General features: G+C 37.7%; 1 protein-coding gene across 2 annotated transcripts in view; it reads right to left on the minus strand.

The window, feature by feature from the left end:
* Positions 1–1,773: 1,773 nt before the first annotated feature.
* Positions 1,774–14,809, minus strand: part of SLC16A10 (solute carrier family 16 member 10) — a 113,836-nt gene continuing 100,800 nt past the window's right edge. For both annotated transcript variants that reach the window (XM_058566453.1, XM_058566452.1), the window contains 2 exons: positions 7,155–7,383; positions 1,774–4,280 (listed from right to left, as the gene is read on the minus strand). In XM_058566453.1, coding sequence (XP_058422436.1) covers positions 4,048–4,280; positions 7,155–7,383 — 462 coding nt within the window. In that variant the 3' untranslated portion in view covers positions 1,774–4,047. The remainder of the gene's footprint in view (positions 4,281–7,154; positions 7,384–14,809) is intronic.

Genomic DNA, 14,809 nt, shown 5'->3' on the forward strand with positions numbered 1-14,809 from the left:
GTATTTCTAGATTCTGGGAATTTAACACCATTCACCGTTAAGTGTCACCCAGCCTAAGGGAGGTTCATTAGGAACTGCATCTGGGAGGCCCACTACCTTCCAAGTATCCTCCAGGATGTGCCCTCAGGACTAAGATTTTGCAAAACTTGAATGGAACATGAAAGAGTAAAAAATTATGCTCTCTGAAAATATTTATGCTAAGAACTTGACAACCTTTCCTCTCAAAGCATTTACCTTAAATGTTTAGTTTTATATGTTAGCACAAAAGATGCCAATTATATGAAACATTACTTCCCCTCCTAAATTCTAATCACATAATTAAAAAAAATTTCAATGTGGACCATTAGAACTAGAAGCTGAAAGCTGAGAGCAAGCCCTTCTCCACGTTACCCACGAAATTGGATGGGGTTCCATCCTCTGAAACCACAGGGACCAGTAAGTAGTGCAGCTAAGCAACCCGTGGAACTCAGCAAGGATGTCAATGGACTCCTCAGCAGGCTTTTGAAGGACAGGGGGAAGTAAAGGGAAAAAGAATGATAAGGATAAAGATAGATGAAAAGAGTAAGAAAAAAGAGGCATGTGAAAGGGCGTGAGAGTACACCACCAAGAACTCAGAGCCACCCCATGCTTTGGTTGCCTACCCCTAATCTCCTACCACATTTTCTATTCAGTTTTCTATTGATTTAACCTCAAAAGTCGTCTGGACATAGGACAGTTTACAAATAACAATGGTACAAATTAAAATATTCCTAAGTGCAATGAAAATGATTACACTTACCAGAAGTAAACAGACGTTTACTTTACAACTAAGTGTACATTTAAAAGTGTGGGAAGTTGAAAGTAATAGTGGTAAAAGTTTCTCCACATTTGGGCAGAACCCATGGGACTGTCGGCAAACAAGCATAAACATAATATATGGATCGTGAAATGCAAATGAAGTCAATTCTATTTATGAATAGAATTTGAAGCTTAATGCAAGCACTACGCAATTTTCAGTGGAAATTAGAAGTACTGTAATAAGTCTGTAGACTAAGCATTGCAACTGTGATCAAAGAGATTTATAAATTTTGAATAAAGTATCAGTAATCTGGGTAGTTTATTATTACCGAAATGGAGGGATCCCAACAATATCCACTGCAATTAAATTTAACCAAAATGTTTCTGGAAGATCCCTGGGCATCTGTTACAATAGTGTCTGATCCAGTTTCTGTAAAGAGGAATAATTGCTCCCCTTCTTATGTTGTTCTTGGCCTCAAAAGCCAGAACATTTTGAATTTGAGAATTTGCTGAGTCCTATCAGAATTAAAATGATGGGATAGAAAGCAGACTTCTGACTCTATTCTTTTCCTCTCAAAAAAGTATCTGGACTGAACAAAAAAATTTAGGCCCATCAGGTCACTTTATTGCAACAGTAACACTCTGTTCAGAAATTAGAAAGGATTTACTTTGAAAGATTAAAGTAATATTTCTTGATCTAAAACACAAATCTTTGTAAATATTAGTATTTTTCACTTTCTTAGTTTGTAGAACTTTTAGAACGTTAGACTTAAAACTTTTAGAACTTTTTGTACCAAACAATATATTATTAAATATGCATTTTATGGAAGTTAGCACCTTACCTTTTCTACTTTTTCTTTTTAACTTCACTATTACAGCACAGCACTCTTCATAAGAGTCTATTATAATGGAGCTTTTTCAGTCTTATAGATCCTGTTTGATTCATTCCATTAGACTGAAAACTATACATGTGTAATATCATACACAAACACAATATTCTGAGATCTAAGTTTTATTATAAATACTTAAGTCACTTTGCTCTTTTATTACAGAAACTAACCAAGCAAGATCAAGTCTTTTGAGTTTCAAATTCTTACCTATTTTTTTTCCCTAAAATTAGCCAAATTTTGAAAGGAAAAACATTTTGGAGGTCTTTATAGAGTAAATTTTGTATTTTAGAATTAAAAAATAAACACTTTATAATGGCAGGTTTGATGATTGGTCTTAGCTGTACATTTTTGTTGATCTCAAAAGCACTGATAATAATGAGGAAATAGTGTTTCATATAACTGGGCATGAATAAATGAAGACCCTGATAGTGTATTATATTATCATTTCTAAGTCATGTTCTAAAAGCTTAACGTAAGAACATGAAAGGGCAGTATGGTCAAAATGTAGTGTGTGTGTGTGTTTTTTTTAATGCAACAGAACCTTCCAAAAAACAAATAACCTAAGTCCCCTGAATATGAAATGTGGAAGTATTGGAAGCAGTGAGTTGCAGCTACGTGTATGGCACAGTAAGTTGCTGAATGTCTTTGCAATCAAAGTTATTTAAAATCCGATTAAAAATAAATTCTACATTTAGCATTTACACATTGAACTTGCAAGGTTGCAGATAAGAAAGCTGATACTGAAAGGAAAAGTTATTAGGTTTTCTAGCCGTTTAATTAGCAGCCTCACGTCCCTCCAGCTGGCTGCGTGCTGCTCCCCCTCCCCATCAACAACTACAAATCCATATGCTTTCCAGGTACCTCCATCCTCAGCTAGAGACAAGGAATGGAGGGGCTTTGCCTTTTAGAAATGATAGAAGCTGAAAAGAAAAGTAGGGAGATAATTAAGTTTCTATGCTTACAGAGAATTTGGAAACAGATGGATCCTAGAGGTGCTTTAGAAAAACATAGCATTCTTCTTCCTAGGTGAACAAGCTACATTTGAGGAAGATCTAATATACATCTATATTTAGAATTTAAATATGTTTTGCATATTAACTTTTAAAGAAATAAAAATGTACTAAATAAAACAAAAATGCACTAAAGTATAATTTCAAGGATGAAGAAAGTGTTCCTATTTTTCTTAGATGAGCAAGCATCAGGGCATGACTTTGGTTTTCATTTTAGGTCCTTAAAACTCCAATAGCTTTCTTACAATTGTCTGTGTATAAACAGAAAAACTGCCGGGAATGTGAATGGGGAGCACGCTAGGATAAATACATACGAATGCAAATTTTTGTCAGAAAGTTTTGGAAATGTAGTTGTTTCTCTTTATAAGTAATTTTAACCTTTCAAGACCCATTAATTTCATAAACCAATTTGAGCAATTGTTTCTATCAGAAACAGATATTTTCTTCATGAATACAAAGACTTTTTTTTCCCCCATTCATGCCTGAAACCACAACTTTATAACATGCTCAATAAGACTTTGTTTAAATATCAGGTCCTAGTCTAACAAATACAGAAGCCAGAAAAATTCTATGTTAAAATTGCCAGAATATCTTTCATTCATTGTATTTTACTGTATTGTTACAATTTAAACAAATTCAGAAATTTGGGGGGTTTCTGGCTACTTGAGTAAGATGCACTGCAAACCCATAGGGAACAAACGTAAATGGAAGAAATGCCTGATTCCTGAACTGCTCTGCTCTTATGAACAGGATCCTTTTCATTCCACATACTTGTTCTGAATACATTGTTAGCATCTGCTCCAGGGCAGTCTCCTGGGACTGGAGCAAGTCAGAATAACTTAATTTCATAGCTTATTTAACAGCAGACAAGCAACTTGAACAAAGACTTGAGGTTTACCAGCATTATCTAGAATCCAGGCTTAAATTTTGTAAAAAGTTTCCAAATAGCAGAAGAAACTAAAACAGAGATACCAGAACTAAAAACGCCATGTGAGATGACCAACAATATTTCCAGTCCTAACCAAACTGTAACCCTTTCAGTATAGCTTGAGGTATTTTAAAATATTTGTACAAGCTAAATAGCATTCAGTTTCTAGAGCTGCTTTTTACTGAGATAGCTTCAAATTTTCACAATATTTGACTTTCAGACATGTTTTCATGTACCCAAGTCTCTGCCCTCAGACTCATGGAAATATGGAACAGCTATTCAGTGGCAGAAAATAGTTCTTGTAGTAATAAGGGTTCTACTTCCCAATTATTGTGCTATTCTCAGGATGTGATTAAAAAGTAAGAAATTTGCAATTCATATAAAAGGAAAAGTTGCTTAAAATTCTGAAATCAAATCCAGTCTGTTGGAGGTATATAAGACATTAAATAACAGAGTCAGATTCTTTCTTAAGGATTCCAGATGAGTTGGACAGCAGAGAGTTCTGGTTCTCCAACATTGTCTCCATTTTTTCTCCTCCAGTGGTTTTATCGGTCTCTCTTTGCTTCTTACTGTGGATCCATGGGATAAAACAAAGGATGGCACTTCCAATGAGGGGAGGGATTCCAGCGAGGTAGAATGCCACATCATAGGAGCCCAGCTCGTCACGAAGTAACCCTGGGGAGGGAAAAAACTGTCACCAGGAGAGAACAAGTGTGGCTCTTAAGGGTCTCAGATCAGTCACACTAACGGCCTAGTCCCAACCTAATAACTTCATCTCAGCAGGACTAGTTCAAACAACATCTCAGATGTCAGAATTTTTTAGGAAATGGGTCTGAAATACAAGCCTTTTCTGATATGAGGAAGGAAAAGATCTCATATCTTTAATCTTGTCACAGACTACAGGCTTCTGGGTTTTCACACCAAGATATTACATGGAAAAAATATTTTCAACCAAGCTTTGGCTTTCTCAAAACCCTTCAGGGGCCATTGGGGTATTCTGACACAGGGTGTAAAGGTTCTTATTTCAGCTGATGGTGGACAGACCACCAGCTGAAGCTTCTCTCATCCACACATACCTCAGAACGTCTACATTTCAAACCTTTCTTGGGCCTATTTGTTTATGAAATAACATGCAACTATTTAAAATTATAATCCAAAAATCATGAAAAATTATAAATCTAAGAGTCAATGAAAAGTTAGGTTGTTAAATACATTTGGGAAAGATAGTAAGGCTTGTCAGCACTTGGCAGGAAAATGTAAGACTAGATGTGTGGCACTCTAATAGATCCTTGGGCTGTGCTTCTGAAAATGGTTATTTGGAGTACTTCTTACTTCTAATTTCTCTAACAAAATCCAGATTTTAAAAGTTATCTTAGTGTTTTTAAACTTTCACTATACAACATTTCAGTTACTATACAGTATTTCAGTTATCTGAAATGTCCAGGGAACACAATGTACTGAATATCTGACTCTGATGAATAAACAGCTGAGGACTTGTCCAGTTAAATACCAACACATAAAAAAAAGTGTACATTCATTCTGGATAGAAACCTAAAATATACAATATATCTGCATATATGATTTTCCTATCTTCTGAATCCGAATATTCCATATATGACTGAACCTTTCACCTTGTGAACACTAATTATTATGTTTGCTGTAATACTGTGATCCCTCGGAACCTCCTGGTGAGCAGGGGCCCTCTGCTGCCAGTTGCAGTGTGGTGTTCTGCCTGCTTTGGAAGTTTCCTGTTTCCTCCTTTATTCTTGGTCTGTTATCAGTTAGTTGAGTAGCAAACACCCTTCCTACTAAAGTGCTGCTTGTCATCTGCTGTGGACTTGGAAACCCTAAAAACCTAAGCCTGTAAGGTGTAAAACTAACGTGAATAGTCTATTACCTGGGGTAGAGGGAAAGGACTGGAAGGTTCTCCTACAGAGACACTGTGGCCTTCAGAAGAACTTAATTTTACTTGTTCTGCTCAGTACTGACTCTGCTTGCTTGATTCATGACTAGGTTCCCAACTGGCAAAGTTGCTAGATATGCATGGTTCTGGATACGAGAACGAATTGAGCTGAACTTTCCTTGAGCCCCTCATGTGCCAGAAACAGATGATGGTACATAAAGCAGTCACCCCCTTGTCCGAGCGTTCACCTTCTGCAGTTTCAGTTACCCGCACTCAACTGCAATCCAAAAATATTAAATGGAAAATTCCAGAAATAAACAATTCATAAGTTTTAAATTGCTTGCCGTTCTGAGTAGCGTGATGAAATCTTGCTCCATCCTGCCCGGCACAGGAATCATCCCTTTGTCCAGAGATCCATGCTGTATATGCTACCCACACATTGGTCACTTAGAAGCCATATCAGTTATCAGATCAACTATCACGGTATCACAGTGCTTGTGTTCAAATAACCCTTATTTTACTTAATAATGGCCCCAAAGTGCAAGATGCTGCCAATTCGGACATGCCAAAGAGAAGCTGTAAAGTGCTTCTTTTAAGTGAAAAGAACATAACACATACAGGGTTTGGTATTATCCGTGGTTTCAGGCATCCACGGGGGGTCTTGGAACATATCCCCCATGGATAAGTGGGGACTACTGCACATGTAGTTTTTAATCATAAATTAAATTTAATCATAATTTGATCAGAAGTTCTCATAATAATTCACACTGGCACCCAAGTAATATTGAACATGAGACATCTCTATACTAAAGGTGAAATTCACATAACATAAAATTAACCATTTAGTGGCACTTAGCACATTCATAATGTTGTGCAACCACCACCTCTATCTAGTTCCAAAATATTTTCATCACACCAGAAGGAAATGCCATACCTATTACGCAGTGACTCCCTAGTCCCGCTTCGCTCCAGCCCCGGGCAACCAGCAATCTGCTCTCTGTCTCTATGGATTCACCTATTCTGAATATCTCACATAAATGGAATCATACAATATGTGACCTTTGTATTTGGCTTCTTTCACTTAGCATGATGTTCTCAAGGTTCATGCACCTGGTAGCGTGTATCAGCACAGTACTTCATTCCCTTTTATGGCTGAATAGTAGTAGTCCACTGTGTGGATATACCTCATTTCATTTATCCATTCATCTCCTGAGGGACATTTGGGTTGTTTCCACTAAATGTTATTTTTCATTAACTGTTTCTCAGGGGAATATGATCTCTTACACAAAGCATACATATTTAGAAATCTCTCAGAATCTTCATTTTTTTAAAAAAAGAAACCATGTTCCCATTCCTCCAAAACACATACTAAGTGAAATATAGGAATTGTGAAAGCTTAAAGCCCAGAAGTTTACTATTACACGTTTTATGAGTGTTTTAGGTATCAATAAGGATAAGAAGGACTCCTCAGCAAACTTTTTCAATGTGTATCCACAGCTGATCTTATTAAAAATGTTATAGATAAGGCACACAAAAGCAAACGACCAGTAACCAATAAATCACAATATATTTTACATATAAGTGAGACTTAGGACCTGCAGTAGAAAATGCTATGAATATAATTACCAGAGAATCATTACATTTACCTGCAATGGGTGGGCCCACAGTCATGGGTATAGACATGAATCCGAGCAGAAATCCAATTGCTTGGGAGACATCCTGGGTGTCAACTAACTCAAAGGCAATGGGGGCCATAATGGAAATGAAGCATCCATCGAAGAGACCCATGATGAGACAGACAGCAATGAGGGCCCCAAAGACATCACACAGAGGAATCATCATGGACATTAGACCGATGAAGATAAAGGAGAGTACCTAGGACAGATACCACAATGTCAACTCTGCTCTCAGGAAAGTGAATGTTACCATTACTGAGCAACCTGCTTAGGGCTTTTAAGTGGTTATTAGTCACCTCCCCAGCCCAGTTCGTCTTGATTTTATATACATAATCAACTCTCATAATCATCCCCCCCGAGTTCCCCCAGCACTTTCTCAATATTTCCATTAAAGGACAAGAAGAAAGTAACTATTTTTATATACTTACTTTCCCTTCCAGCCTGTAAGCTCTTTGAGGTCAGAATCTGTACAAAAGTCATTTTTGGACTAAATATTATAAGGTTTAAGGATCTTACATCTGGTCAGTGCTCAATGAATATTTGTTCTTTGAATACCAGCTGAAATTCATTCATCAAACATTTGATTTTTTAATTTTACCTTTGAAATTATATACACTTTATTGGTATTAGTCCTTTGCAAAATGAAAATATGCCAGCAAGATCAGTTCTTCACATCACAGAGCTTCTGGTTCTGGGAATACAGTGATGTAAGTTTTAGATATTTAAATAATCAATTTAAAATATACTGCCTGCTAATATTCCAGACATGATGAGCATATTCAGACCAAGTGAGAGAGATTAAAATAAGTAACCATGATTTGATATGTATTATATAAATATGTACTGAATTTTGATTATTCAAATTCCAATTGTTTTGACTGTCATAGGAAATATGATGCATAATATGCAGTGAAAACATATTCTACTATAACATCCTAAGAACTAATTTATGTAACCCATTTTTACTACTTTGATAGTATAAATCAATATTATTATCAGAAAATATTTTCAAACACTATGAAAACATTATGTCTTCCGGTGGTATATCACAGATATACCTTATTTAAGCACCCCAGAGTTAAGGTTGAGAAATATTTTGAGCCATTGAATCCTTTCACTTTAGTGTTAGAGTAGTTAATAGAATCACACACCTGATTCTGCCTGCCATTTGGTAGCTACTGTGCCACGTGCTACACACTGTGCTATGTGAATAAGCATACCCTTGGGTTGTGGGAAGATGAGCATGTAAAGAAATAAGCACACAAAGTATTCTAGATGTTGCCAGAGTTGTATATTCAAAGTATGATGGGTATAAAAAAAGAAGGAGCAGACAACTCAATAACTTTTTTAGGTAAAGAACTAATTAAAACTGGACAATTCACTAGTCAGCAGAAGAAATGTTTTAAAAAGCATCAGGTTTTTGAAAAGTATGCATACAACAGCAACTATCATTTATATAGTGTTTATTAAATGTGAGACACTGTTCTAAGCACTTTAGATGGTGATCCTAATAACAACTTTTTGAGGTGGATACTAATGTTATCCCCATTATACAAATGAAGATAGTGATGCTGGGAGAGGTTTAGTAACGCGCCCAAAGCACAGATGGAGCCAGCCTGGAAGCCATGGTCTGTGTGGGCAGTAGCAGGGAGCAGATGGAACTGTTCCTTGAGGGTCTGCTCCAATGACAATGGGGCTGGGGAGGAAGAGAGACCACATAAAACAGCATCTGGATCACCATCTTCATCTGTTCTGTTTGTCCTAGGACCCACTAGGTGCACCTATGGCATACCAAGCTTGGCAGCACGCCTCAGGGCAGCCCCTCACAACCTTAGTGTGCATCAGGATCACCCAAGGAGCTCCTGAAGCGGCAGAGTGTGAGTGCGGGGATCCAGGAATGGCGGTTTTCACAAGCTCCCCAGGTGACTTTAACACAGGTGGTCCACTGACCCCACAATAAGAAACATGCTCTTGAAAAAGTTTTCAAACTCCAGGTTAGGTCTCTTTGTGACACTATCATACCATATAGCCAAGTAAGTTTTTCTTCTTCATTACTAAAATATGGCTTTATGGTAAAATTATAATTAGTTTAAGACTCTGAGTTGACTATTTGAAAAATAAGTCTGATACTTCATATTTCCTAAAGAACACAATCTCCCCATTCTCCTGACTTTTTATTTTCTACTTAAATATCTTTTTCTTCAACACAACTTCCATGAAAGCACAAGCATAATTTCTTAGCAATGGGTAATTATTGGGTTTGCAACCTGGTAGGTTGGAAAGAACTAAGGCTCAGAGAGACGAGACCAGGTTCTAGCTCTCTGTGACCTTGAGCTAGTACAAAGACTTCCTCCATGGGCCTGCCCCATGGCTTAGTGGTTAAGTGCATGCGCTCCGCTGCTGGCGGTCTGGGTTCGGATCCCGAGTGCGCACCGACGCACCACTTCTCTGGCCATGCTGAGGCCGCGTCCCACATACAGCAACTAGAAGGATGTGCAGCTATGACATACAACTATCTACTGGGGCTTTGGGGGGAAAATAAAAAAAAAAACAAAAAACACTTCCTCCTGATGCTTCCAATCTGTGCAAAAAGAGATCTAAAGATAAATCAAAATGTAGAAAGTGGTTTGAAATTAACAAGTAAAGATTTAGGGAGTCATTTTTATTGGAAAACTAACCTGACAAACCCTAATATTCTTTTTTTTTGTGTGAGGAAGATCAGCCCTGAGCTAACACCTGTGCTAATCCTCCTCTTTTTGCTGAGGAAGACCAGCTCTGAGCTAACATCTATTGCCAATCCTCCTCCTTTTTTTCCCCCAAAGCCCCAGTAGATAGTTGTATGTCCTAGTTGCACATCCTTCTAGTTGCTGTATGTGGGACACGGCCTCAGCATGGCCAGAGAAGCGGTGCGTCAGTGCGCGCCTGGGATCCGAACCTGGGCTGCCAGTAGTGGAGCGCGCGCACTTAACCGCTAAGCCACGGGGCTGGCCCCCTAATATTCTTAATTATACATACATTTTAACTCTACCTACAAATGTAAAAGGAGCTAAACATGGAAAGTCATTTGAATCTTTGAAACATATATATCATCATCAACTCCAGAGAATCTAGACTAAAACTTTAGGACACTATCGGGCCGGATTCAATGAGTTTAATTGGCAAAGCCACAGACCAAACATTCCCCACCACACCACTGTAGTTATACTAGGTTAGCTTTCAGGAAGATATTTTTTTCTGTGAATGTGCTTCCTATTCTTTTCCTGTTTTGTTCAGTGCAAGTCTCTTCCAAGATAAGAGCACCAGAGTGAACTGTTGAAAGCCCAGCACACTACTTGGCACAAAGTCAATTTTGCTCAATAAACGAATATTTTCTTGGACCAATTTATGTAACATGAGACCCAGGCACTTTACTTTTGGTAGTTACCCTGATTTTTCTATCCACTTTTGGCCCCTTCAAAATTTTGTTCTTTGGTCAGTTTTGTAAGAAATCATTCACTTAAGAGTTTCAAATTTATTACTATATATTTTGAGCATATTACTTCTTGATATTTTTACCTGACTGCAAGTTCTCCTTTTCTCAATTCAAACTATATTAATTTATATTCTCTTTTTCAATTATTTGACAATAATTGTTAGTTATTTATAATTATTAAATTTTAATCGTAATTACTAAATAAAAATTGTTAGTTACTTAAAAATAAAATTTCTTGGTCTTCTTTAAGAATTGAGTTCCAAGACAAGGGTGCCCACTCTCACCACTCTTATTCAACATAGTACTGGAGGTTCTGGCCAGAGCAATTAGGCAAGGAAAAGGAATAAAAGGAATCCAAATAGGCAACAAAGAAGTGAAACTCTCGCTGTTTGCAGATGACATGATTTTATATATAGAAAACCCTAAAGAATCCATCAGAAAACTATTAGAAATAATCAACAACTACAGCAAAGTTGCAGGGTACAACTACAGCAAAGTTGCAGTTACAAAAATCAGTTGCATTTCTATACTCTAATAATGAAATAACAGAAAGAGAACTCAAGAATACAATCCCATTTACAATCGCAACAAAAAGAATAAAATATCCAGGATTAAATTTAACCAAGGTGAAAGACCTATACAATGAAAACTGTAAGACATTATTGAAAGAAATCAATGATGACATAAAGAAATGGAAAGAGGGCCGGCCCCGTGGCTTAGCGGTTAAGTGCACGCGCTCCGCTGCTGGCGGCCCGGAGTTCGGATCCCGGGTGCGCACCAACGCACCGCTTCTCCGACCATGCTGAGGCCACATCCCACATACAGCAACTAGAAGGCTGTGCAACTATGACATACAACTATCTACTGGGGCTTTGGGGGAAAAAAATAAAGAAAGAAAGAAAGAAAAAAAAGAAATGGAAAGCTATCCCATGCACAGCGATTGGAAGAATGAACATAGTTAAAATGTCCCTACTACCTAAAGCAATCTGCAGATTCAATGCAATCCCAGTCAGAATCCCAATGACGTTCTTCATGAAAATAGAACAAAGAATCCTAAAATTCATATGGAGCAACAAAAGACCCCGAATAGCTAAAGCAAGCCTCAGAAAAAAGAACAAAGCTGGAGGTATCACAATCCCTGACTTCAAAATATACTACAAAGCTATAATAATCAAAACAGCATGGTACTGGTACAAAAACAGACATACAGATCAATGGAACAGAATTGAAAGTCCAGAAATAAAACCACACATATATGGACAGCTAACCTTCGACAAAGGAGCTAAGAACATAGAATGGGGAAAGGAAAGTCTCTTCAATAAATGGTGCTGGGAAAACTGGACAGCTACTTGCAAAAGTAGACCATTATCTTTCGCCATAGACAAAAATTAACTCAAAGTGGATCAAAGACTTGAAGGTAAGACCTGAAACTTTAAAACTCCTAGAAGAAAATATAGGCAGAACAATCTCTGACATCGGTGTTAGAGGGATCTTTTCGAATTCCATGTCTACTCGGGCAAGAGAAACAAAAGAAAAAATAAACAAGTGGGACTTCATCAGACTAAAGAGCTTCTGCAAGGCAAAGAAAACCAGGATCAAAATGAAAAGACAACCCACCAGCTGTGAAAAGATATTTGCAAATCATATATCTGACAAGAGGTTAATCTCCATAATATATAAAGAACTCACACACCTGAACAACAAAAAAACAAACAACCCAATCAAAAAATGGGCAGAGGATATGAACAGACATTTTTCCAAGGAAGATATACAGATGGCCAATAGGCACATGAAAAGATGTTCAACATCACTAATCATCAGGGAAATGCAAATCAAAACTACACTAAGATATCAACTTACACGCTGAGAATGGCTATAATCACTAAGACAAAAAATAACAAATGTTGGAAAGGATGTGGAGAAAAGGGAACCCTCATTCACTGCTGGTGGGAATGCAAACTGGTGCACCCTCTATGGAAAACAGTATGGAGGTTCCTCAAAAAATTAAAAATAGAAATACTTTATGATCCAGCTATCCTACTTCTGGGTATTTATCCAAAGAACTTGAAATCAACAATCCAAAGAGGCTTATGCACCCCTATGTTCATTGCAGCATTATTCACTATAGCCAAGACGTGGAAGCAACCCAGATGTCCCTCAACAGATGTTTGGATAAAGAAGATGTGGTGTATATATACAATGGAATACTACTCAGCCATAAAAAAAGACAAAAATCATCCCATTTGTAACAACATGGATGGGGCTGGAGGGTATTATGTTAAGTGAAATAAGCCAGACAGAGAAAGACAAACACTGTATGACTTCAGTCAAATGTGGAATATAAACTAACACACGGACAGAGAGAACAGTTTGGTGGTTACCAGGGGTAAGGGGGCTGGGGGGTGGGCACAAGGGGTGAAGGGGCGCATTTATGTGGTGACTGACAAATAATAATGTACAACTGGAATCTCACAATGTTATAAACTATTATGACATCAATAAAAAAAGAAAAAAGAGAATTGAGTTCACAGAAATACACATTTATTCTTTAGCATTTCTCGGAAAATAACTAGCTGCTTCTACCTTATTTGTAGCAATACTAGTGAGAAATGGTGCTCTTTCCCAGTAGCTGTTCCTCCCCAAAATGTAGCTCAATTAGGGGGTAAGAGGCCAAGCTGGTGAGGACGTACCTATTTCTCATACGCAGGGACCCTTGAGCCACAGGAGCCACAAGGTTTAGCCAACTGTTCATGTAGGAGGTTCAGTACTTCCTTATCACTTCCCAAAACACATATTGATCCATATATCAAATAGTGGATACTGAGCCCCAGTTTGAAAGATGAATAAATTTAGTATTCTATACAATCTTTTTTCCCCCTCAAACACAGCAGCTCTGGTTCCATTTAAATAAGGGATTCAAAGGTCCCTAATTCTCCTCTAGGCTCTGGCACTGACATTTAATAAGGCACTGACAGTGGAGATGTCTTTCTTGCTTTTGTATTCTTAAAACCATCCGAGGAAATATCTTCTGTCATAACATTACAGACTCTAGAAGAATGACCCCTTGCGTGTGTTAGTTTATGTACCTAAGAACAACAAAAAATTTTCTTTTGCTATTACCTTTCCCATTTCTATCACAAAGAGAGCATTCTCGGAGAAATGTGAGTTTAAGTTTGGCTCAGGAATCTAAGTATAGCTCAAGAGGAAAAGCGAGCTGTACCTGAATAAGCAGAAATGCATTTTCAGAGGCAGATGCACAACTGGCCACGGTTAGATTTGAGTGTTGCTCCTATAAATTTATTCAATATAAAGTTTCCAGACTTTCAGAGCTCTGGCTAGGAACCCAGGGCAGACACCAGTTGGCAGCAGGGATCTACTGGTCCATCACAAATGAAAAGGAAGTGTTCAGGCCACAGCTGAGTAGCTGGCTTCTTCTAATGCACACAGAGGCCACAGTCCTTTCAAAGTGCTTCACAGGGAGTCTGTTCAGCTTTCTCCACGGCACGTGAGAGCCACCATTTCTGCCTGATGGAGAAACTGGCTCCAGTGCCAGAGCCTAGGTGAGAAGAGAGGGCCTCATGGTCTGATTCCTCATTCAGGCTGGGGAACTGCTACGTGTTTGGATACTATTTTGGAAATAGCTTACGTTTAGTAAAGCATGTACCCTTATCCCAAGGTATCTTGAGGAAAGTGTAAAATGCTAAAAAGGAATGAAAAAAGCATGGGCAACAATGATCAGTCAATTCTACTTCAACCAGAAGAGGATGCTTACACAGGAAGACAGATAGGAAAATGATTCATTTTTCTCAATTACTAAAAAACTTTTCTAAATTACAAAAGTAACTCATGAATACATTCTTTACAAAATTTAAACCTTAGAAAAATATATACAGTAATATATGACAGTTTCCCTGCAACCCCCTCCCACCCTCAACTCATGCCCACTTTCCTTGTTAGGAATAACAACTCAACAATTGGTTTGCATCCTCCTAGACCTTTCCTATGCATACACACACGTGGTTTGAGTTTCTCTGCTTTACATATATGGATATGATGTCCACACTTCAATATGTCCATGTCACAGAGAAATATGACACAATGGGAAAGTGATCTAAATCCAAAGTTTTCAATTCTTTCATTATGGAGTTATAAC

Source organism: Diceros bicornis, chromosome 23, assembly GCF_020826845.1.
Source record: "Diceros bicornis minor isolate mBicDic1 chromosome 23, mDicBic1.mat.cur, whole genome shotgun sequence".
NCBI classification, from domain to species: domain Eukaryota; kingdom Metazoa; phylum Chordata; class Mammalia; order Perissodactyla; family Rhinocerotidae; genus Diceros; species Diceros bicornis.